The sequence below is a fragment of the Pseudochaenichthys georgianus genome, chromosome 11, assembly GCF_902827115.2.
Source record: "Pseudochaenichthys georgianus chromosome 11, fPseGeo1.2, whole genome shotgun sequence".
Taxonomy (NCBI): domain Eukaryota; kingdom Metazoa; phylum Chordata; class Actinopteri; order Perciformes; family Channichthyidae; genus Pseudochaenichthys; species Pseudochaenichthys georgianus.
In genome coordinates, this window is record NC_047513.1 from 6,016,770 (window position 1) to 6,037,929 (window position 21,160).

The 21,160-nt window shown below is 40.3% G+C and overlaps 3 protein-coding genes across 3 annotated transcripts; 1 reads left to right on the forward strand and 2 right to left on the reverse strand.

Annotated features, from left to right (window-relative positions):
• Positions 1 to 4,133: 4,133 nt before the first annotated feature.
• On the reverse strand, positions 4,134 to 5,636 carry apoa4a (apolipoprotein A-IV a). Its single transcript, XM_034094996.1, has 4 exons — positions 5,449 to 5,636; positions 5,321 to 5,368; positions 5,066 to 5,216; positions 4,134 to 4,730 (listed from the first exon to the last, which is right to left on the reverse strand). Exons 2-4 carry the CDS (start codon positions 5,358 to 5,360, stop codon positions 4,151 to 4,153), a joined length of 771 nt encoding a protein of 256 aa, XP_033950887.1. The 5' UTR covers positions 5,361 to 5,368; positions 5,449 to 5,636; the 3' UTR covers positions 4,134 to 4,150.
• Positions 5,637 to 8,285: 2,649 nt separating this feature from the next.
• On the forward strand, positions 8,286 to 11,140 carry LOC117454662 (apolipoprotein A-IV-like). Its single transcript, XM_034093784.1, has 4 exons — positions 8,286 to 8,300; positions 8,386 to 8,433; positions 8,518 to 8,668; positions 10,561 to 11,140. Exons 2-4 carry the CDS (start codon positions 8,400 to 8,402, stop codon positions 11,138 to 11,140), a joined length of 765 nt encoding a protein of 254 aa, XP_033949675.1. The 5' UTR covers positions 8,286 to 8,300; positions 8,386 to 8,399.
• A 3,653-nt stretch (positions 11,141 to 14,793) lies between these two features.
• On the reverse strand, positions 14,794 to 20,737 carry tomm40l (translocase of outer mitochondrial membrane 40 homolog, like). The gene is made up of 10 exons (XM_034094435.1): positions 20,641 to 20,737; positions 18,918 to 19,129; positions 18,715 to 18,782; positions 18,125 to 18,217; positions 17,939 to 18,040; positions 17,463 to 17,568; positions 16,525 to 16,647; positions 16,339 to 16,415; positions 15,995 to 16,097; positions 14,794 to 15,479 (listed from the first exon to the last, which is right to left on the reverse strand). Exons 2-10 carry the CDS (start codon positions 19,126 to 19,128, stop codon positions 15,340 to 15,342), a joined length of 1,023 nt encoding a protein of 340 aa, XP_033950326.1. The 5' UTR covers position 19,129; positions 20,641 to 20,737; the 3' UTR covers positions 14,794 to 15,339.
• Positions 20,738 to 21,160: the final 423 nt, after the last annotated feature.

The window sequence follows — 21,160 nt, forward strand, 5'->3', positions numbered from 1 at the left end:
ACAAAAAGTGTATCTCGAGCCGGTTTCTGAAACTTACCTACCCCACCTTTAAGGACGCTCACATCTTCAGAAAGAAGTCCGGTCGATTGAACTGTATACAGTTGGGCCGAAAAGCAAACTGCATGCAGTTTGCTTTTCAAACTGGGACATGAAAAGCAGCGGAGAAGTAACGGGGCAGAAACCCTCCTTTTTACGCAGCAGTCCAGAATAGACATCAAATGGTGACACATATTCAGTTGCCAGTTACTTTGTCATTAGGGCAGGGATATCTAGATACTTTCCAATGTTTGACATCATGAATTGTGCTACTTTTAAAGCAAGGAGCGATGTTTTCAAATCTGTAATCAAAAAGCTCCTCAAAAACGCAAGCAGGTCCTACCGTTGGCTTTTCAAACTGACAAGAGACGCTCTAACTGTTTTTCAAATGTAACAGTTTGAAAAGCAAGCAAACTGTCTGATTGTCTTTAGTTTTCCGCTGTCGTGTGATAGCAACATGGAGTATTTTAACATTTTAATATATTTGGAGAGCACAGTAATTTGGAGGAATGGTTAGTGGCTGATGAGTCCCCAGTGAAGAAAAGAAAAAGACAAGAGGGACAAGAAAACAGCGGAGAAGTAACGGGCAGAAACCCTCCTTTTTACGCAGCGGTCCAGACAGACATCAAATGGCAAAACATACAGTTGCCAGTTACTTTGGCATCAGGGCAGGGATATCTAGATACTTTCCAAGGTTTGACATCATGAATTGTGCTACTTTTAAAGCAAGCAGCGATGTTTTCAAATCTGTAATCAGAAAGCTCCTCAAAAACGCTATCGAAGCAGTTCCTGCCCTTGCTACGTTAGTTCAAACGGTAACAACGGACTATTTTTCTTAGCGGATGCATGTCAATTGAAATCAATACAACTATTTTTTAAATCAATAAAATCATTTTCTAAATCCATAAAAGCATTTTAATTAATATTGGGAGTCATAACGTTACTTTGTTGAGAATGTGGCCATGTAATAAGCGGGATAATGTGCAGCGACTTGGTTATTATGGATTATGGGGAAAAGAACACCGACAGGCTGATCAGGAGCCCGACGCGAAGCGGAGGGATCTAGATCGGCATGAAGGTTCTTTTCCCCATAATGACCGCGTCGCAGCACATTATCCCTTACTTAACAACCGCTGCCTACATTTACACAACTTTTATAAAATGGGAAACCTTGCATTAATCTACCTTTGATACAGATTACGCTGAATACAACTATGTATTGGCCATTAGAGTGGAAATGTACCTTTGGCCTGAGTGTTGATGATAATATGAACAGGCATGAGGCATTACATTTAAAACTTTTGGAAATTGTGGGCTACCACATGAGTATACATATGTAGGCTACTATAGTGCAGTTCCCGTTCGGGATGTGCTGTGTTGTGACTTCTTGGGTTTCAAAGTTGCAAAGTCGCAACACTAAAATAAATAGACCAAAATATTCCATGAAAATGATATGGCCTCAGAAAATTCAAACCCTATTGAATGTATGTTCACAGGTTTGATGAATGAAATGACTTAAGTCAAAGTTCAGACGGGCCGATAACATAGATCACATTTACAGAGAGCTCAGTGACAAATGGGCCGGTTCTAAGGGGTTATTCAGTTAAGCCCGATGAGAGGGGGTACAGCTGTGCACATGTCATCATTAACAGACGTTGTTTAAGAGTGACGTTTGAGTGAACGAGGACGTCCCAAGTAATACCTGAGGACTCCTCTGTCCTCGTGTCTCCTCCTCGTGTCTCTCCCTCGCATTTTACGGAGGTGGAGCTAAGACGCAAGGAAGGGACGCGAGTGAGGGAAAGGAGGAGATGAAATATTCAATTGAGACGAGCCTCTTGTGTTGCTTGATGCACTCTTTGTTTTGAAAATGTTCTCTCTATATCTGTATTTGTCTGATAATTTGCCAAAACAGTGCTGAGATGTAACTAGAGCTCAAGTAGAGGAGAGATGTAGATACAAATCTGAGTCCTTAAAGTTTGCATTTTAGCAGTTAGCTATACTGGTCAGTTACACTAGACCAAATAAAGCTGCATTTGTGTATTGATTTGAGCAAGTGTGTGTGTTTCACTGCTTATGAGCTACACTTTTAATTGATAAGAGAGAAATTACATTTCTTATCTTGAAAGTTACATGACATTTGCATGAAAATGTTTGTAAGATTATCTTTGATTCATAAATGTCATTCCTCAAAGTGGCCCAATTATGCCTTTTAGGGTTTCCCTCTCCTGTAGTGTGTTATATAGGTTTTTGTGAATTTAATAGTCCGCAAAGGTTAAAATCCCTGTGTTCCCTCCAGAGGGAGTTTTTCAACCCTGGCTGAAACACCTCCATTGGACTCCATGTTTGCTTCTGTAACATCTATTCCATTCGATTCTATTATATTGGCTAGTGCTGCAACACATTGTACTTGATAGGCTAAGGGGCGGGACATCTCTAATGGCGCATTTCCACTGCAGGGCCTCGCTCGGTATGGCTAAGCCTCGTTAGGCCTTGTTAGGACTGGCTCACTTTATGCTACGTTTCCATTACAGTTTAGTAGCTGGGGCAGTAACTATAGTAACGCAGTGTAGGCGGAGCCGTGACGTCATCTTCAATGAGAACCACAGAAAAACAACATCAGCCATTAGCTGTTAGCCCTCAGAGCTCACAGCTCCTCATATCTGTTCAGAAACTAGACAAAAGTTAAACAAGTACAAACCACAGACTGCCTGTGTCATGGCGAATACAGTCGCTGGTTTATTTATGTCTGTAGGCCGTTGTTGTGAGTGTGGACGGTCGGAGCATATACTGCGTTAGCTTAGCCGATCTCCATTCAGTAAACACACATTTAAAAAGGTTTTTTGCCTGCCGTCTGTCTGCAGACTCGTCAAAGCATTAATTCATGGTTTTTACTAACGCCAGAAAAACTGTGAAATAGTAGCCGCTAACCGGAACTACGCCAAGTGGAAACGCAACCAAAAACGGGCCGGGCATGCCACGGCACACTTAAAGCGAGCTCCACGCTGTAGTGGAAATGCGCCATTAAAACAGAGCCGGCCAGCTAACCAATCAGAGCAGACTGGGCTCTGGTGTCAGACAGAGGGTGAAAAGAGGTGCTGCAGCACAGGCAGTATGAGAAAAATAAAGAGCTTTTTGAACATTAACGCATGGAGTCGTGTCACAGTATAGTTTTGAATTGATGAAGAACATTTAGAACACAATATACATTTAACTTATTTATTGTTGTTTTACAAATGAAAGCTCATACAGTAGTAACAGTAACATTATAGCATTTTCCTTCAATAAAAACATAGAAAATTAGGTATTGCACTTTTTTTTCTGTCCCATAAAACCAACACTGATTTAACACTGATGATCAGGTAGAAGAGAACATTTCAAAACTGAGAATAGAGAACTGAGAGGTTGGATCAGCTCCGGCAATGCACAGCATACTTGAAGATAAATCTGTTCTACCAAGTTATAGCCTCATACGAGCTAATGCTAGCCAAATGATCCCAAGTTATAGCCTCATACGAGCTAATGCTAGCCAAATGATCCCAAGTTATAGCCTCATACGAGCTAATGCTAGCCAAATGATCCCAAGTTATAGCCTCATACGAGCTAATGCTAGCCAAATGATCCCAAATGATAGCCTCACACGAGCTAATGCTAGCCAAATGATCCCAAGTTATAGCCTCATACGAGCTAATGCTAGCCAAATGATCCCAAGTTATAGCATCATACGAGCTAATGCTAGCCAAATGATCCCAAGTTATAGCCTCATACGAGCTAATGCTAGCCAAATGATCCCAAATGATAGCCTCACACGAGCTAATGCTAGCCAAATGATCCCAAGTTATAGCCTCATACGAGCTAATGCTAGCCAAATGATCCCAAGTTATAGCCTCATACGATGGCGAGTTAAAATTCATTTGAACATTGGGAAGCATCCTCAGTTGTGTTAATGGTAGGAATCGTTAGATGGTCCGTATAAAAAGCTTTCTAGGGATGTGACCATGGTCCATCATGCTTTGCTGTTGCTTGAGTACAGCGTGGAAAGTATGTTTTTTACTGTGCTGTTGCAGGGTGTTTGAGAGAAATAAAAACATAAATAATGGTATAGATAAAATTCAATTTACTGGGTCATCTTAGTGAAGGACTTCCACAGAGCCTCCAGCTGCTTCTTCAGGTTCTGGATGTCGGTGTCCAGCTGGGCTCTCAGCTCATCTCCGTATGGGGCCAGGTTCTGCTGGATCTCCTGGGTTTTCTGGGTCAGCTGTCTCTCGAAGCTCTGGGACAGGGGGACCATGCTCCTCTGGAACTCCTCCAGGCTCTGCTCCATCTTCTCCTTGATCTCCTCGGTGTAGGGCACCATCTGGGCCTGCAGCTGGGCGACGCTCTTGTCCAGATGGGTCCTCAGCTCCTGGCTCTTCTGCACCAGGACGGCCTTCAGGGCCTTGGAGTCCATGGAGTTAGCGTAGGGGACGGCGTCCTTCTTCAGCTCCTCCACCTGCTTCTGGAGGTCAGCGACCAGCTCCTGGGCGTAGGGCTGCAGGCTGGCGCTAACGGCGGTCAGATCTTTCTCCAGACGAGCCTTCAGCAGCTCGGCCTCCTGGGTAAACTTAGACATGAGATCCTGGGTGAGAGGGGCCACCTGAGTGCGCAGAGCGTCGGTGAGCTTGTTGACCGCGTCGGTGCTCTCAGAGATCAGGGTGCTGCAGGGACACAGGAATAAGTCATGAGAAACTCTGGTTCCTCCTTTAGATATTAACCAGGAATAAGGCACAACATTGTCCCCCCTCTATCCCTTTTTCCAATATATTATCTGTAATAGAAGGCAAAAAGCTAATAAATAAATATGGAATAAATATTACCTTAAAAAAAGGCAGTTGTTGTTTAATAGTTAATAACTAAGGATGGTCCTTAACTTAGATTGTTGCATATTTGTTTGAAGGTATTTCATGTTATATGGAGAAACATTCAAGTAGTTTTCAAGGGTGTTATTTTCCTTATAGGCGTTAGTTAGTGGGTCTTTTATTCTGAGACTTACTTCACTTCACTTCCCAGCTCGGACTGTCTGATCTGCTTCAGGGAATCCTCAGCAGTCATGGTTGCCTTTGCGACGTAGTCCCAGAATGCATCTTTCACCATCTCCACCTGGGGCTTGGGCTGGTTATGCCACACGATGTTGGCATGGCAACCTGGTGGAAGAACACAAGATCCAAACATATTATTATTTCAATTTGAATGAATAACCATTTTTCTTTAGCTAAATAAAAAAAAAAAAAAAACCCATCTTGCTCACCTGTGAAAACAGCGAGGGCGAGCACAACGAGGACCTTCATGACTGCAGCTGAAAAGAAACATGCAACATTAGCTCTCAGTGCTTATTTTCCATATGGTAATGTGATATTCCTGGTGGGGGTGTCTCACCTGTGGCTGAGCTGTGATGGATGCAGAGTGTGTTGTGCACAGCTCCTGGATCAGTATATATAGCAGCAGAGTCCCAGAGAGGAGCAGGAGGAGTAAAGTCCAGCGCTCAGTGCCCTGCTGTCACTGCTGCTTCCACATCACAGTGACACCACCACTGTGTGATGAAACCTCCTGTCCTCATTATCTAGCAGACACATTCCACAGCTAGGTTTGTGTTTTTTTGAGCATTCATTATTTTTCTTTATATCAGTTTTGTGTTGTTTTGTATTTATTTGTTGGGTATTATTTGTATTTTTTTATTATAATTTGTATTCTTTTATTTTTCTTTTCCTTATTTTGAAAAATATATTAACAAAATATGACATATTGTATATCACCAAAAATATATAATTAAAAATAACATAATAACAGTTGGGGTGGGTAACTTTGGAGAAACCAGCTCGAGTGCACTGGAATTTGAAAATACACAACCGGAAGAAATCTGCCACTTCCTTCAGACTTCATTACAGAGCCCCTCCTCCAACACACACACGAACGTGCACATGACCAATGAGGGCACGAGATACGTTTGTGCACAGATGCAAGGCTGACAGGCAGGCAGGCCATCCAGTTATTTTAGCCAGGCCGGCTCAGATGATTGGTCGAGCTTTTTACAGCACTACGGCTTCCACAGATGACGTTTTGTTATGGATCTTTTGTCAAAGCACTTCAGATATTCATTGCTATCGGGATGTTAAGAGCATTCCATGGAATATAACAAAGAGTGCATCTCGAGCCGGTTTAAACTTACCTACCCCACCTTTAAGGAGAAAAGAAAAAAGAAATTAAATCAAAAAGTGTTATCCTATTTAATGTATACAAATCATTTAATTAGCTTACATAAAACATTGACCCACTTTTAGGATAATAGCAGCAGTTATTATAACATATATACTTTCAAACTCGCAATTAATACTTCCTCAATAAAACGACGTTCAATAAAGATTGTTAATATATTTATATTTAAAGAGTCCACACAAGAACCTTGAAATAAATCAATATAATCATTTGTTTAGATTTTGTGGGCTAGCTCTGAGAACAAGCTTTATTTTATGATCTTTAAAATGACAAAAAGGCCTACATAAGAAATCATTTGGCTTTGTTGTTGGAGACAGGAGCCAAACATTTGAGAGTTGAATTAAAAATAAATGTTTGATAAACAAAAACATTTCTTCGTTTAAATTAAATAATGACAGTAACTATGTTTACCGAAATCAGTAGGATGCATCCTCTGGAGACAATTAATGATAAGATAATATTATTTAACAGTGTGGAGCCAATACTGTTGATGACTTCATTATAACTTAGAGCACAGAGCATACAACACAATGATCCAGCCAAATCCTCTCAGTTTAGAGACAATGCGTTGGCGTCAGACGTTTATCGGTCAGTGAGGTGTGAGCAGGACTTTGATCGGGATTATCTGTACTGAGGAATGTTAAGTTTCCTTATGCAGCAATTCCCTCCTGAGAATCTGATAACACGGAGTACATTAAGGTGAACTACTGATAAGCATGTTTTCATATGACCCATGCAGATTCTAAGAAGGCCTGGCAATATCTTAGATGACACGCTTGTCTCCAAAAAAGATAGATTTATGCTTGTTTTTGTTTGTTTTGTACCTCTATCCCCCTCTTCAACTCTCCCACTCCATCATTATTATTTATGAACATCTTGACGTTCATTTTTATTTTCTCACAAGATTGTATGAGTTGTGCCGTAATCTAGCTGCTGACAGTGTTGGATTCAAGTTTAGAAAAGGTTAAATAAAAAATCATGCCATCCATCAATCCGGAGATGGCAGTTCCAGCCGTTCCAATTCATACCATGTAAAGAAAAAAAAAATGCAAAGTTATATACATTGGACAGTCATTGCAAATGCATACATCTAATGTACTAAATGTGTACGGATAATGATATGTTAAATATATAGTAGATATATTCAGAAGTGTAAACTGCTGTAAAACAGTAATTAAAAGTACTTCAAAGGTCAAGTGACACTATTACTCACAGTGACCAACTCATAAGAATCATCATTCGAATCAAATAGTTTCAAACAAAGGAGATGGGGTATTGAGTGTACTGGCTGGGGAAAGGAATAGTGTTTATCTGAGGTGATTCAGGAAATGATACAGTGTAGGGACTTTATTTGGGATTTTCTTGAGTCTTAAGTCCAAGTGAAGTCCCAAGTCCTAGTAATAGAGTTCAAGTTGAGTTGTAATTATTTTGTTATTGTGTCCCGTCCAGTCTTAAGTCATCCTAATTGTTACCAGTACACACCTCTGCTAGCTGTTAAAGATAGCAGAACAATTAGCATTAGCATTTCCCCCAGGTAGTAGAGACCCAAAATGGAGCCGAAAGAGATACAATATTGAACTCAAATTCACCAGAGACTCTAGACTCGTGTGACAATAATGTTCCTCCGTATCTGATGTATAAATAAGCACACACTTTAGCTAAACATCATGATGGTATAATGTGTTAATACATCAGCTCCTTGCACTGCCCCGAAGATGCCAATATCAAATGATCTGAGGTTTAAATGAAATCTTCCTTACATTTTCTTTCTATCTGAGGTGTTTTTGAAGCGTGTCATATTGATTCAGTCTCATAACAATTTCCTACAGATGCCTGAGAATATGTTTCACAGGATGAATAATATGTGACGTGGAGTGGCAGCAGTGACCAGTATCTGTCCAGCGGGGCAACCAGTGAAGGACTTTACCCTCCAGTAGAGCTATAAAAGAGCTGACTGGACGTCTGCACAACATCATCACACTCAGGCTGAAGAAGAGACAAGCTGCCTCTGCAAGGTAATGCTTCCAATCATCATTTAAACACTTTATTACTAAATAAATGTCAGATTTTCACTCATTTAAAAATGTCTTTATCCAACAGATTCAAATTCAATCATGAGGGTACTTGTGGTTCTCGCACTTTTCTCCGGTGAGTACATTTGTCTTTGAAATAAATATTAATGTCTGGTTGAGTAAATATTAGGGTTCCACTGAATTCTGATGTTTCCTCCAGTTTGCAATGCCAACGTGCTGATGCAGGTGACTCCTAAAACCGACCTGGATCTGGTGAAGGATGCTTTCTGGGACTACGTGGCCAAAGCCACGCTCACTGCTGAGGACTCTGTGAAGCAGATCAGACAGTCTGAGCTGGGGCAGGAAGTGAGGTGAGACTGAGAACTAACTAGGTTTACATTTTGTACTTATTTTTTAAATTTGCATTTTCAGAAATGTTTGTATTACCAGGCCTTAATTACAACATAAACACTTAAACACATAACATAACTACACAACAATCCACATGTCAGAAAAAGGGAGAAAATAAAACAAATGGATAATTACTTATAAGGTATAGCTAACACATATCAGATACAATATTAATACTCATACGTAAATCGTCACATCCAACCAGCTGGTCATTATAAATGTTTTGTGTTCTATTATTTTCCCATTTTCCCATCTTTTATCAAAGATACGAATTTGGTTTCTTATTCTAATGTTTTTCACACATTTCATTTATTAGATTCTTCCATTGTGAGTTTATTAAGTTAACATCTATTAACAAAATCCTTGTGATTTGTTTAATAATTGCAATTCTTATTAGGAGAAATAAGTAGGAATCTTTTTATGTGATTTCATCTGGTGTTTTTCCCAGGTAATAAACTTGGCTGCATTGTTTATTGACTTAGTGTAGATCAGCACATTCTGTCTAATGTTATGTTGGTGTCTCGTTTCGGTCATAACGCCATTTGCTGGTTTCAGAGTTATCTAACCGACCGTACTCAATGCGTCAGGTTGGTAGTACTGTCTCTGACCCTGTCACCTTAGAGAAGGGAGTTCCACAGGGCTCTATTTTGGGGCCTTTGCTCTTTTTATTATATGTAAACAATATTTGTAATCAGATGCAATTTTCTACCTATCATATGTATGCTGATGACACTATTGTCTACTCATGTGCTCCTTCTCTGGATATGGCCGTTTCCCATTTAAAATCTGATGTTATCACGCTGCAGCATGCGCTTCTTGATTCCAAACTGCTTTTGAACAGTAAGAAAACCAAAGCAATGCTTTTTGCTCCCAAGTCAGCGTCCTCTTGCCTCTCCACTGACACCCTTGATGGCGTCTCTGTTGAGTTTGTCGATACCTACAAATATCTTGGCTTTTGGTTGGACAGTAATCTAAACTTCAAACACCATATTGAAGTTCTAACTAAGAAATTGAAATTCACTCTTGGCTTCCTTTACAGACTTAAATGTTGTTTTTCAACTTCATCCCGTAAAAGGTTGGTCTCTGGCTTATTCCTGTCCCAGCTGGACTACGGTGATACCATCTATAGATTTGCCTGTCCCACTGTTTTGGCCAAACTTGACTCACTCTACCATGCTGCACTGCGATATATATCAAACTCACCCTATAGGACGCATCATTGTAAACTGTATAGCCTAACTGGATGGTCCTCACTTACTATGCGCAGGATGCAGCATTGGTTTTTATTCATGTATAAAGCCATTTTAGGAAAGCTTCCACTGTACATATGTGCCAGATTTGCTCCAGTTTGAGACTCTTACAACCTCAGATCCAGTGCCTGGACACGGGTCCAGGTTCCTGCTGTGCGGACTGAGGCTGGGGAAAGGAGTCTTTTTTATTATGGTCCTTGGTCTTGGAATGACCTTCAATCACGCCTCAAACTGAGGGCACTTGTCTCAATAGCATGTTTTAGATTGAAGTTGTCTGAGGTCCTTACCACCAGCTGCTCTTGCAGTAATAAGTTTACCTTACTGTCCTAATGTGCTCAATGGAGTGACTGCTTTTCGTCTTTTTGTTTACTTAGTTGTGTTTTTAACTGTATTTTATATGTCTGTGTTATGTGTAACGTTGCTGCCTTCTTGGCCAGCTCAGCATTGCAAATGAGATTTTATCTCAATGCTTTATCTCTGGTTAAATACAAAAATAAAAATGGTGGGTCGTGATTTAGAGAAATACCAACAAATATATTCTCTTCGCTTGACATTGACAGGTTTAAATGTAACAATGTATTCTCCCTCTCTGTGTGTCTCAGTGCCAGGGTCTCTGCGAGTGCCGACACCGTGAACAAGTACATGGTTGCTATGCGGGCTCAGGTGGCTCCTCTGACCCACGACTACATCGCTCAGTTTACCCAGGAGGCCGAGCAGCTGAAGGTTCGTCTGGAGAAAGATCTGACCACCGTGAGCACCAGCCTGCAGCCCATTGCCAATGAGATGGTGGCACAGCTCCAGAGGCAGGTGGAGGAGCTGAAGCAGGAGGCTGCCACCTACGCTGAGGCTATGGACCCCCAGGCCCTGAAGGTCGTCCTCCTGCAGAAGAGCCAGGAGATGAGGGAGCAGCTGGCCAAGAGCGCGGCCCAGCTGCAGGCCCAGATGGTGCCCTACACCGAGGAGATCAAGGAGAAGATGGAGAAGAGCCTGGAGGAGTTCCAGAGGAGCATGGTCCCCCTCACCCAGACCTTTGAGACCCAGGTGAGCCAGAAGACCCAGGAGATCCAGCTGAACCTGGCCCAGAGAGGAGAGGAGCTGAGGGCCCAGCTGGACGCCAGTGCTCAGGACCTGCAGAGCCAGCTGTCCGTCCTGCTGGAGGCTTTCACCCAGAAGACGCAGTAAACAGTCTTCCACCAGCCCCAACACTCCAGATATTTATTTCACATTCACACAATGTATAATTTACAAAATAAAAATTGAAAAAACCAGTTCCGTCTTTTGGTGTCTGACTCAAGAGGAGTGTTTCAGAGTTTTTCACAGAAGAGGGAGTCCTACCAAGACAGTTTAATATTATACAATTAAAGGCACATTTGTAAAGCTGTTTCATGACTCAGTCCATAACATCTGTTTGTGCAAGAGATTAAATATCAAGAGGCACAATACAACTGTACAACTTTAAGATACTTGAACATTTCCATCTTATGCTACTTAATTAAATTACTTAATTTGACTACTACACGTTGATTCATATTTTGTGAAAATAAATTTTTTAATAAGAAATACAAATAAATTATAAACGGATCTTATTCTGCCATAATGTGTTTATACTCTTAAGCACTGATAAAGCGACAAATCATTTATTAATATTTGCAAACAATCCCAACTTGTTTATTTGACTGAATCTCTTTTGTACTTTTATTATAATATTGTATTTTAAAATTAGCTTGCAAAGGTGACACAAACCTTTTAGTCATAATTTGGGGAGAGGTGAATAAAGATGTAACTGAAGTTATGTGTTCTCATTTGGCAAACCAAATTTCACATCATGTATTAAAAGATTGTTGGTTTACTTGAGTAGTTGTCTAGATCAGTGGTTCTCAACTGGTCAGGCCTCGCGACCCACTTTTCCCTTTGTCAATAAATCGCGAACCAAAATTTGAACCACTCAAATCTATTCAACAAGAAATCGTGCTGTAATATATACGCTTTTCAGCATACAATATTAATAAAAGTGAAGTACAGGGCTTATATCCCTTCACAGAACTAAAGTATGCTTTTAAAAAAGGTTTAATGAGATGATGGAATCAAAGCTGAACTGTATAACATAAAAAGGCACACATGCTGAAAACCCAACCCCAGCAGGGGGGTGTGGGGGGATTCTTCCCCAGGAGATTTTTTTGAAATACTAACATAAACTACGCATTCTGGTACACTAAGAAAACAAATAGATCTATTACTACCCGACATATTAATAATATTGTAAGCCATTGTTTGTTTTTCACTTTGTTCTGACAGCTGAACTTGTCTGTGTGAATTGTGGGTAGGTTAGATAGCCCCCATTGTTCTGTGACCTGTCAATCATCAAACATCATTATGTGTTCATTTGTATCTGAAGTTGTACCCATAGATGTATAAAGAGTAGTTCTACCGCAAAGTTATTCTCCGTGGGGACTTCCGGCAACAATCTTGATTCTGAAAAAAATCAGCAAAGATGTTTTATTGAGAAGATGATCACTACGTGACAGAAGTTTTCAAAAGCGTTTATGGTCTCCGGTACTTCCAGTCCAACGCCGACTGCATGCACAGCGTTAGAAAATATATTTATTTATTTTCAATTCTTTTTTTCTTCATCATCTCCACTCGAAACGGGTCCGCTACCCACCAGTTGAGAACCACTGGTCTAGATGAAGTCTAGTAGATTTCAATTAAAGGATATTTCTAACCTTGGATTAAATGAAATATTTCCCCAAATGTAACTAATAAAATGTAAACTTAAAGTGGACCTATCATGCTATATTTGAATAATATATTGTAGGGCCATACCTATATAAAACATGTCTGTGAAGCAGGCTTGGAATTTCGTCATTTTAGGGGCAAGGCCATTTGGCCTTCCCGTTCACATTTTTTTTAAGGGCACAAAGGCCACATGACAGGGCACAAAGGCTGTTTGGTTAAATTACGCTGGTCAATCAACATGACTGAAAAGTGTAGCACTAAAGTCAACACCAGTCGTTTTACAAACGGCTGAATAGCAATAGTGTTTCTTAAACGTATACGTTAAGTTCAGCCATAAACCACATAAGTCAGTCAGGGGTAGACAGTAAGGGTAACATTCTATTGTCACTGGTGGCATTCGTCCACCAAAAAAATATCGACTAATAATGAAGAAAATTAACACATTTGTTGCAATAATTTATGCACTAACTACATTACTACTTGTACTACAACATTTTAATTATCAGTTCTTCCTCATTTCCCTCAATTGTTCATATTTGGTTTATTAAAATAATGATATTGTGGTCATTGTTAAAAAATGTCTGCTATTATTATGAGTATTATTATTTGTATAATGCGCTTTCTGCCTTCCTGTCATTAGGAGTTAGACATGTAATGGCTATATGTAATTGATTTGATTAGAACCTTCATTATCCTAAACTGGTGGGACATTTCGCCAATACCTTTATATTGTCTACTCTTCACTGACTTGTCAGCATAGGTCGGCATTGATGTACAGAGCCGACAGAAGACCTTGTTTATATTGCATCATATTGAGAGGTGCAGTGACGCGTCCTAAAACCAGGAAGTAAGCTGCTGGTTCCCTCGACAAAAAGCAATGGCATTTCTCCACGGGGTTTTGGAAAATAGCTGGAAATAAGGTCTGTGGAAAACAAACCCGTTTGATAAATGCACGTTTTGTTCAGCCGGATAATCTCCACATGTCTACCCTACTTTTATAATTTTCGAATCATAAATCTAATCGATAGATTATAAAAGGGTTTTAGGACGCGGCACTGCAGCCAACTCCCTGTCACTCCTTTAACTCCTCCGGTGACTTTCTTTTATTTGAAGATTGTTTTTTGCACGGCGCTTGGCCGGTTACCGCTCGTATTAAAAACATTTTTGGCGAATGGTTAGGTGGCGCGATAGTCTGTAGTGAAGAAGGAGCGCCCTCCCGCTCACGGGAGCCTGCTGAGCTGTTTGCTTTTCCCCCCAACAACGACAACCGACTCACGAAACGCTATGTTGTAGCGTTGATAAACGAAACAATTTAACTAAATTGCTAGTCAAAATACAAATACCCCAGGACATTTTGTTTTACTTTTGACAGGGGCACAAAGGCCACTTTGGCCGTGAATTGCATTTTTTTTTAACAGGGCATCACGGCCAAAGTGCGGGGCAACGACGGCCGTGGCCGTCGTGAAATTCCCACCCTGCTGTGAAGTCTTTTTTTCAAAATACCATTAGCCATGCCTCATTTCTCTCCATTTGCTCTTTCCAGCCCTGTTTTTGCAAGGGCTGATTCTGTGACATAGCTTTAATGCAAATGAGCTGCAGCTGACCACGCCCCCCAGTAGGAGAGGGGAGCATAATCTGAGATCAGCTGCTGGGCTGTCAGAAGAGGGGGAGAAAAAGAGATCTCCGTCCTCCGTGTTTTATTCTTATATGATTATATAGAGTCGTTATTCATTTGTTTTAAAGCTCAATAAATGACAAAGACGACCTTTGACCGGCACTTTTCTAATTTTGTCCGGAAGATTTAAACTTTAACGGACATATTGACCGGCGGAAAAAAATCTAACTGAAACTCTGCCGCACGGTCAGATGGGTGTTTGCCATCTGCTGGTGGCAAACCGGAGAGAATTACAGCAGGAGGAGCAAACGCTTGCCTCGGGGAGGGAGAAAAAGAGCCACAGCGGAGAATAAACAGAAGGGCAACCATGCGCAGGAAGTCTTCTTCACTGCTTTTTTTGCATGATAGGTCCCCTTTAAGTGAGCAGTCTGTATAGAACTCAAACACTCACAGTCGAGTTTGATTGAAGGAAACAAGACAAAGGTTTTCTGTAAGAAATGGTATTTATCAGTTTCCAAGAGGTATATACAGGTCATATATACTTTTCCATATGTAAGTAACATAAAAAAGGCAAAACAAGTGATGGATTTTGAACGTGACATGCAGTACCGCCTCTTCCTGTTGGCTGCTAAACTTATAAATCACCTTTTAACAAACAACGATTTCATTCACCGCACGCCAAGACAGACTAACAGTAAAAAAACAGGAATAAAACTCAAGACTAGAGCGACAGGCACTGAACTCAGGGACAAAAACGAAGAGCTCTGTGATGTCTCTCCATGTGACAACATCTCTACAGTCTATTGGTATGTGTCCGGAGTCCACAGTCAAAATTGCTGACCAATCACATTATTTGTTTCACTTCTGATCATTATTCAATCGTACAGTTTTAAATGCATTAGATTTAAATTATTACCTTCTGTTCACCATGCGATGAAACTTAGAGCATGATATTGTCAGGATGGAGTGACAGATGAAAGATGGACACGGTGGTGCTGGTGTCCGCTCTGAGTCTGTCGGTGGGCGGAGCCTAACCGATGGTGACCCCGAAGCCGCACTGGAACTTGTTCTTGCGGTGGTTGAGGAAGGTGCAGAGGACCAGAGAGAGGGGCAGGGGGAGCAGCTTCTTTTCTAACGTGGCCCCCACCACCCAGTTACTGTCTAATGAGCCTGGAGGAGGGAGGGGACGCATCATTAGAATGAGAGTCATTCCATCAGATATGAGAACAAGGACGGCAAGAGTTGGAAATAATTACTTGTGATTATTTTGACTTGAATTGCAATTGTGATATTATTCATGTGTGATTGATTATTTGTGCATCATAGCTCTTTATCATCAAGTCATTTGTTTTTAAAGAATCTGTACCAAACATACCCGTCTTTAGAATACTAAAAGCCGGGATACCTCTGCAGATCCATAATACTTCCTTTCAAATGATATTTAGGTTTAAACTAATATTTTTCTCCCTGGGATTTACATTAGTATTATTGATGATGATTTAATTCATGTTGAGCTACCCAACAGTGTATTAAATAAAGAAAATAAGCCTCCCCTTTACAATATATAATACAAATAAATTATAATCACATAATAAACACTTTTTTTTTTTTAACTCTGCAAAAGAGCACTTTCACTTTTGGTACTGAAAGGATTTTTTGATGCCGATACTTAGTTTTTTTCTTACCTTTAAACAGTAAATTAGCTTTAGGCACATCTAGCTGGTAGCCGAACGACACGCTGGTGTCCTGCATGCGGCTGCTGGCCTCCAACTCCACACCCAGCTGCAACTGTAGAAGAGAAGATGGTTAGAGGACGATGAATAAGGATTTATAAAAACATCTTTCAGCACAGCGAAAAAAGAAACAAAAACACATAGGAGGCCAGTTATGCATTTTCATTTAATTATCATAGATGTTGGCTTTACAGCCCAGGACAATATGTATTTTTTCCACAAATTGCTTATTTTTATATTATATATTATATTATTATTTTATACATGCCGAGACTGTAATACAGGAGAGAAAGTACCTGCTCGTTGGCTCTGTGATAGTATGAAGCGTGAGCCCCTGCTGAGCCCACGGTCAATGTGGCGATGTAGTTACTTCCTGTACAGAGGGGGACAAGTCAGCGCTGGTTTAATCACATGAAAGACTACATTATGGAAGTGTAGGCCAACTTCATTTGATTCTACTTTTGAACAGTAAGCAGCCTCACCTGTGTATCTGCCCACTAAAGACATGACTGAGCCCTCCTCCCCCGGCCTGCTGTGGTACACCAGCTCCCCCCCCAGAGCCAGGGCCGGCGTGATGGACTGGAGGTAGTGCGCTATAAGAATCCCTGAGAGGAACAAGAGGGGGGGCAGCGGCAGATTTCGGGTAAATGAGAAGTCTATTTTCAATAACCTGAAAACAAGTCCTTGGATGAAAAATGGTGACTGAAATGTGATACAGCAGATCACCTTTGGAGAGTACATACAACAAACACATACTTCCTTAATTACTGCTAGGCATGGGTTGTTCAATTACAAGTTTAACACCACCTTCATCTATCCAAGGAATAGTGAGGTCAGATGTATCCAGGGGAGATCCCTTATGGAACACCATTAGGAAAGCAAAAGGTTGCCTCATTCATACCATAATTAGACTTTCATATTATACATTTAAGCTTTTTAAGTAAAACATTTATCCTTTAAATCGCAACTATGTAGTGGAAGCAGGAGGCCCACATGTCCAGTGGGCTGGAGAACTTGTGAACCGATTGAATTCCAATTCAAAGGTTTAATTCATTATTGATTTGATTGTAGATAGTTCAGTTAATATTAAAGTATTGCTTACATAATGAAACATATACTCAGAGATCTTATGCTGTAAATTGTACAAGGAACCCTAGAAGCCGGGGCATTATTAGAATAGTCATGTTCCAAATAGGAATTGAGTCCAAAGCAGTTGCATTCATGTTACACTACATTGCACCTATGTATATCTTCAGGGAAACCTGCCAATGCCGCGTTTTAGTGCAGTCCACTCGAGTTATACAAAACAACAGCAGCATGCATGGAAAAAGTTGTAATTTCATATTAATTGTTGTTGGGAAAAAAAATAAAATAATATTTATATCAATAAAAGAAATGCATGAAATGACTGAAGACCTACCAGAGCCGACGAGGACATCGGGGTTTCCAAGTGTGATGGTCGCAGTGTAGTCTTCTCCTTTAATCTCTGCATCTCCCTGCCAGTTCACAAACTTGTTTAGCTGCGTCTGAGAAAGAGAAGGAGAACATTATGCTCCAACTGAAGCCAGATTTGTAAGGGTGCTACACATAACTATTCTGAAACTCTTTATTAACTGTTTGAAACTTCACTTTTCTCTCTGTTGGACACACTTTGAGTCAGCCGTAACCCTTTTTGTTGTTGTAAAATATCCCTTTGGTAGAGTTTAATGCCTGTAACTTATTTGCTAAGGTACGAGAAACTGTAATAAACAAAAATTGGGAATGCATATTTTATTGATCTAGCTCCAGTTAACACCACCCACATCGTGAGAAAATAGAAAACAATAATTGAGATAATGTGATGAAGTAACAAAATAATGCAGTACTGGACTCTTTTTTTTATTCTAATGGCTTTACCTGGAAGGCCAGTTTGGATCGTATTCTGCTGGCGACCTGGTGGATGATCTGAGCGTTAAGACTGCCGCTGTTGTCCATGTCTCCCACCATGACTGGGAAAAACTGAACAGAAAGAGCCCATGTATTACTGTTCATGGAAACACAACATGTAAACACCTTTCATCCAGAAGCTTTACTGCAGCGTACCTCTCCTGGACCCATCTGCTTTGTCCCTACGTATGTGGATCCGAACCTGTAGGTGGAGTCTCCGGTGGTGCTCAGCAGCACCGTGTGATTCACCTGGAACACAGGGAGAAGGACACAATTCAAAAAGATCCTCGACACATTTAAAGCTCACGGTCATTAGTCAGTTTGAAATGCTTAGATACACATTCACCTCTGTAAGAGACAAGAGCTTGTCAGAGATACTCATGTTTCATTTTGTTCGTATTGTTAGTCAAACAGGTAAGGCTTTATGATTTAAATGATGCTGGAAAACAGTCATCTTAATTAAAATAATTCATTTTAATTGATGAAATTTTATTTATCCACCACAATAGAAATGTACCTAAATTGTAACATTTAAAATGGGAAATTATTAAAGTAAATTCCAGAAATTCCCAAAAATATACATATATAAATAATAACTGATTCTTAATGCATTATGTAAAGCATACAGGGCAAAAAGTAAAACACATGTAATGTATTTATATTAAAAAGGTAAAAAAATAAATGCAAAAATAAATACATTTTCATATCCGATTAAAAATTCTGATGTAAAAGGAAACTTAAGTGACCTGGAAGTGGTTGCTAAGGCCTTTGTTGACAACTAGCCGGACGCCCTCCATCTGCATCGGGAACACCTCTGAGAGGAAAAACATGAAGATACCAAAAGACACATCGGTTAGCAAAATCAGGAAGTGCAGATATGGAATTATCAGAAGCAGGACTCGGCCTTCTAAGGCCTCGACTCAAATCACTCTCCACACCCTTTAGTTACCTTTGCACTTGCGATGACACTCATCGAATGCCCCCGGGTTGGACAGAGAGTTCTCGGCCTCCTGCTCTGAGGCTGCCCCATCGGGGGGTATGACCGAGGAGACTGGAGGCATCCCAAAGCCTGGGGGCGCCGTCAACCCGGGGGCAGCGGCCACACCACCTAAGGCAGGGGGCAGAGGGTTGGGGGAGCTGGCAGCCAAAACACTGCCCATTCTGTCAGAGAGGAAATAGATCCAGAGGGTGAGTGTTAGCATGTACATCATCACAGGAGAGGACATGAAAGCAACCAATTGATAAGATTGGGCACTTGTGGCTGCCACACTTTACTTCATCAACAATAGCAACGTTATTAATGCAGGCAGGTTTTAGTTTAATAAAAGTAATTTAAAAAAAGCAACATTTTAATATTAGGGGGCTACCAACAGATTAATACCCCAGTATGAGTCCAGCAAGCTAAACATATTCTGGATCCTACATCTCACATAATGAAACACACAAGTGTCTTGCGTTAGACCTTCTTTCGAAAACTAAATGTACAATTTGTAATGCAGGGCTTGATTGAAAATGATTTAGTCTGAAGTAAAGGATTCACTTCCTGATAAGATAAGCCCTAACTTGATTTATCCTGGAAATGTATGCTAGGTTGTTCATATCTCAAGTGTAATCTTGGTGAGTTACATATGTATGAGAAGCACTTAACATCTCAAGGCAGTTATTCGATTGAATAGTTTGTAATGTCAGGGTTCTTCATATTTTTTTATTAGCTTAAATAACATGAGGAAAGAATAAAAAAGCTAATTAATCTGCAAGAACTGCAAAGAGATTCATATTCTTTTAATACAAACAATGCATTTTTCAGAAGAAATATTAAGAGAGGGTAGATATGATTAACACAATATCTTGACAATTTACTTTGTTGTTTTGCATGTCGGCAGGATGAAATACATCTTATATTTTGTCTCTGATTAATGATTTTCTTTTATTATTTTCTGCAAATAATGATTAGTAGTCCACAACTCCAACACATTCGGACCAATGTGATAAGGCAGAGAGTACTTATGAAGTATTATTGAGGAAATAGACGAAATGCCTCATTATTATTCTTATGGTTGTCATGAACACAAGTTTTCCAGACAGGTGCTTATGTCAACAAGAAAACCATAAGGACATCATCAGGATTATTTCCTCAACAGTCGAAATATTCCCCAGAAGCAAAAGAAGACATTCGACATAGTGTGTCCTAAGCTTCAGGTTTAACTCATGATGTGAGTAAAACCTAACATGATGAGGACACTGATCTTACTGAGTGTAATCGGTGGAATGCCCCTTTAACCTTTCACACAGATCATGTTCATTAATATTAAATTGGAGCAGCAGCAGGTAAGTACAACCAGCTGATAATAAGGAACAATAGCGTTATATGATTTACATCGATAAGAAAGTATTGACAGCTTAATGCTTTTTTAATTAAATGTACCTAATGTTTTGAATGAAACCTGCCTCACCTACAAGCCAGTATGAAAAAGTTAGCTAAGCTTGCTAGCTAGCTAGCTAGCTTTCAACCAGCAGCTGACAGCCTTAATACAAACAGGTTGCCGCAGGTAAATGTAAACACAGGCCACTTTACATGATTAACATTTCCGAAAAAAAGCACCTAATATTTCCAGATGTTTCCAGTAAAACCTCTTGTTTTATAAAGCATAAAGCTAACGATAGCTACTCACGTTGTGATTTCCAGAGGACGATGCAGCCGGAAGTTGAATCCGGTGGTACCAAAGAAGAAGAAGCGTGTGACACTCCGGCCCGCCTATCGATACATTACGATTGGATGACGGGCCATGACCCTGAACAATGATTGGGTGACACCCCTGTCATTCAATGAATGTGTCTGCTGGTAAGAGGGCGTGGTTTATCGTCATGTTACGCTCAAGCGCTATTGGCTCATTGCAGAGCAGTCAGTTGCAGAGGGGCGGGGTGTTTATTTCGGAGGGCACTAATTGGTGGAGAGCTGCAGACACAAGAGCGGATTTGGTCAAATGTTATGAGGGATTCCCCTCAAGGTCAAATGGCAGCTCAAGGGTCTTTGATACAACATTTGAGTACAGTAAAGTATTATGAATCATTTCAATAAGTGGTACAGGAATTGCTTTACAGATTTTGTTATAATCTTTAGCAGTACACGTTATATTGTATTTCGTTGAAAAAGCCAAAACATCTAGCAGTTTACCATTGCAATCTAGTAAA

What these genes read in the sequence shown, in the direction of transcription:
- apoa4a (XM_034094996.1), bottom strand. Translation starts at nt 5,360, where the DNA reads ATGAAGGTCCTCGTTGTGCTCGCCCTCGCTGTTTTCACAG. An exon ending in CGCCCTCGCTGTTTTCACAG is followed by an intron (nt 5,217 to 5,320) that starts GTGAGCAAGATG and finishes TTCTTCCACCAG; the next exon opens with GTTGCCATGCCAACATCGTG. An exon ending in GAGCTGGGAAGTGAAGTGAA is followed by an intron (nt 4,731 to 5,065) that starts GTAAGTCTCAGA and finishes GTGTCCCTGCAG; the next exon opens with CACCCTGATCTCTGAGAGCA.
- LOC117454662 (XM_034093784.1), top strand. Translation starts at nt 8,400, where the DNA reads ATGAGGGTACTTGTGGTTCTCGCACTTTTCTCCG. An exon ending in GGTTCTCGCACTTTTCTCCG is followed by an intron (nt 8,434 to 8,517) that starts GTGAGTACATTT and finishes TGTTTCCTCCAG; the next exon opens with TTTGCAATGCCAACGTGCTG. An exon ending in GAGCTGGGGCAGGAAGTGAG is followed by an intron (nt 8,669 to 10,560) that starts GTGAGACTGAGA and finishes TGTGTGTCTCAG; the next exon opens with TGCCAGGGTCTCTGCGAGTG.
- tomm40l (XM_034094435.1), bottom strand. Translation starts at nt 19,128, where the DNA reads ATGGGCAGTGTTTTGGCTGCCAGCTCCCCCAACCCTCTGCCCCCTGCC. An exon ending in TTTAGTGGGCAGATACACAG is followed by an intron (nt 16,416 to 16,524) that starts GTGAGGCTGCTT and finishes CCCTCTGTACAG; the next exon opens with GAAGTAACTACATCGCCACA. An exon ending in ATCACAGAGCCAACGAGCAG is followed by an intron (nt 16,098 to 16,338) that starts GTACTTTCTCTC and finishes TCTCTTCTACAG; the next exon opens with TTGCAGCTGGGTGTGGAGTT.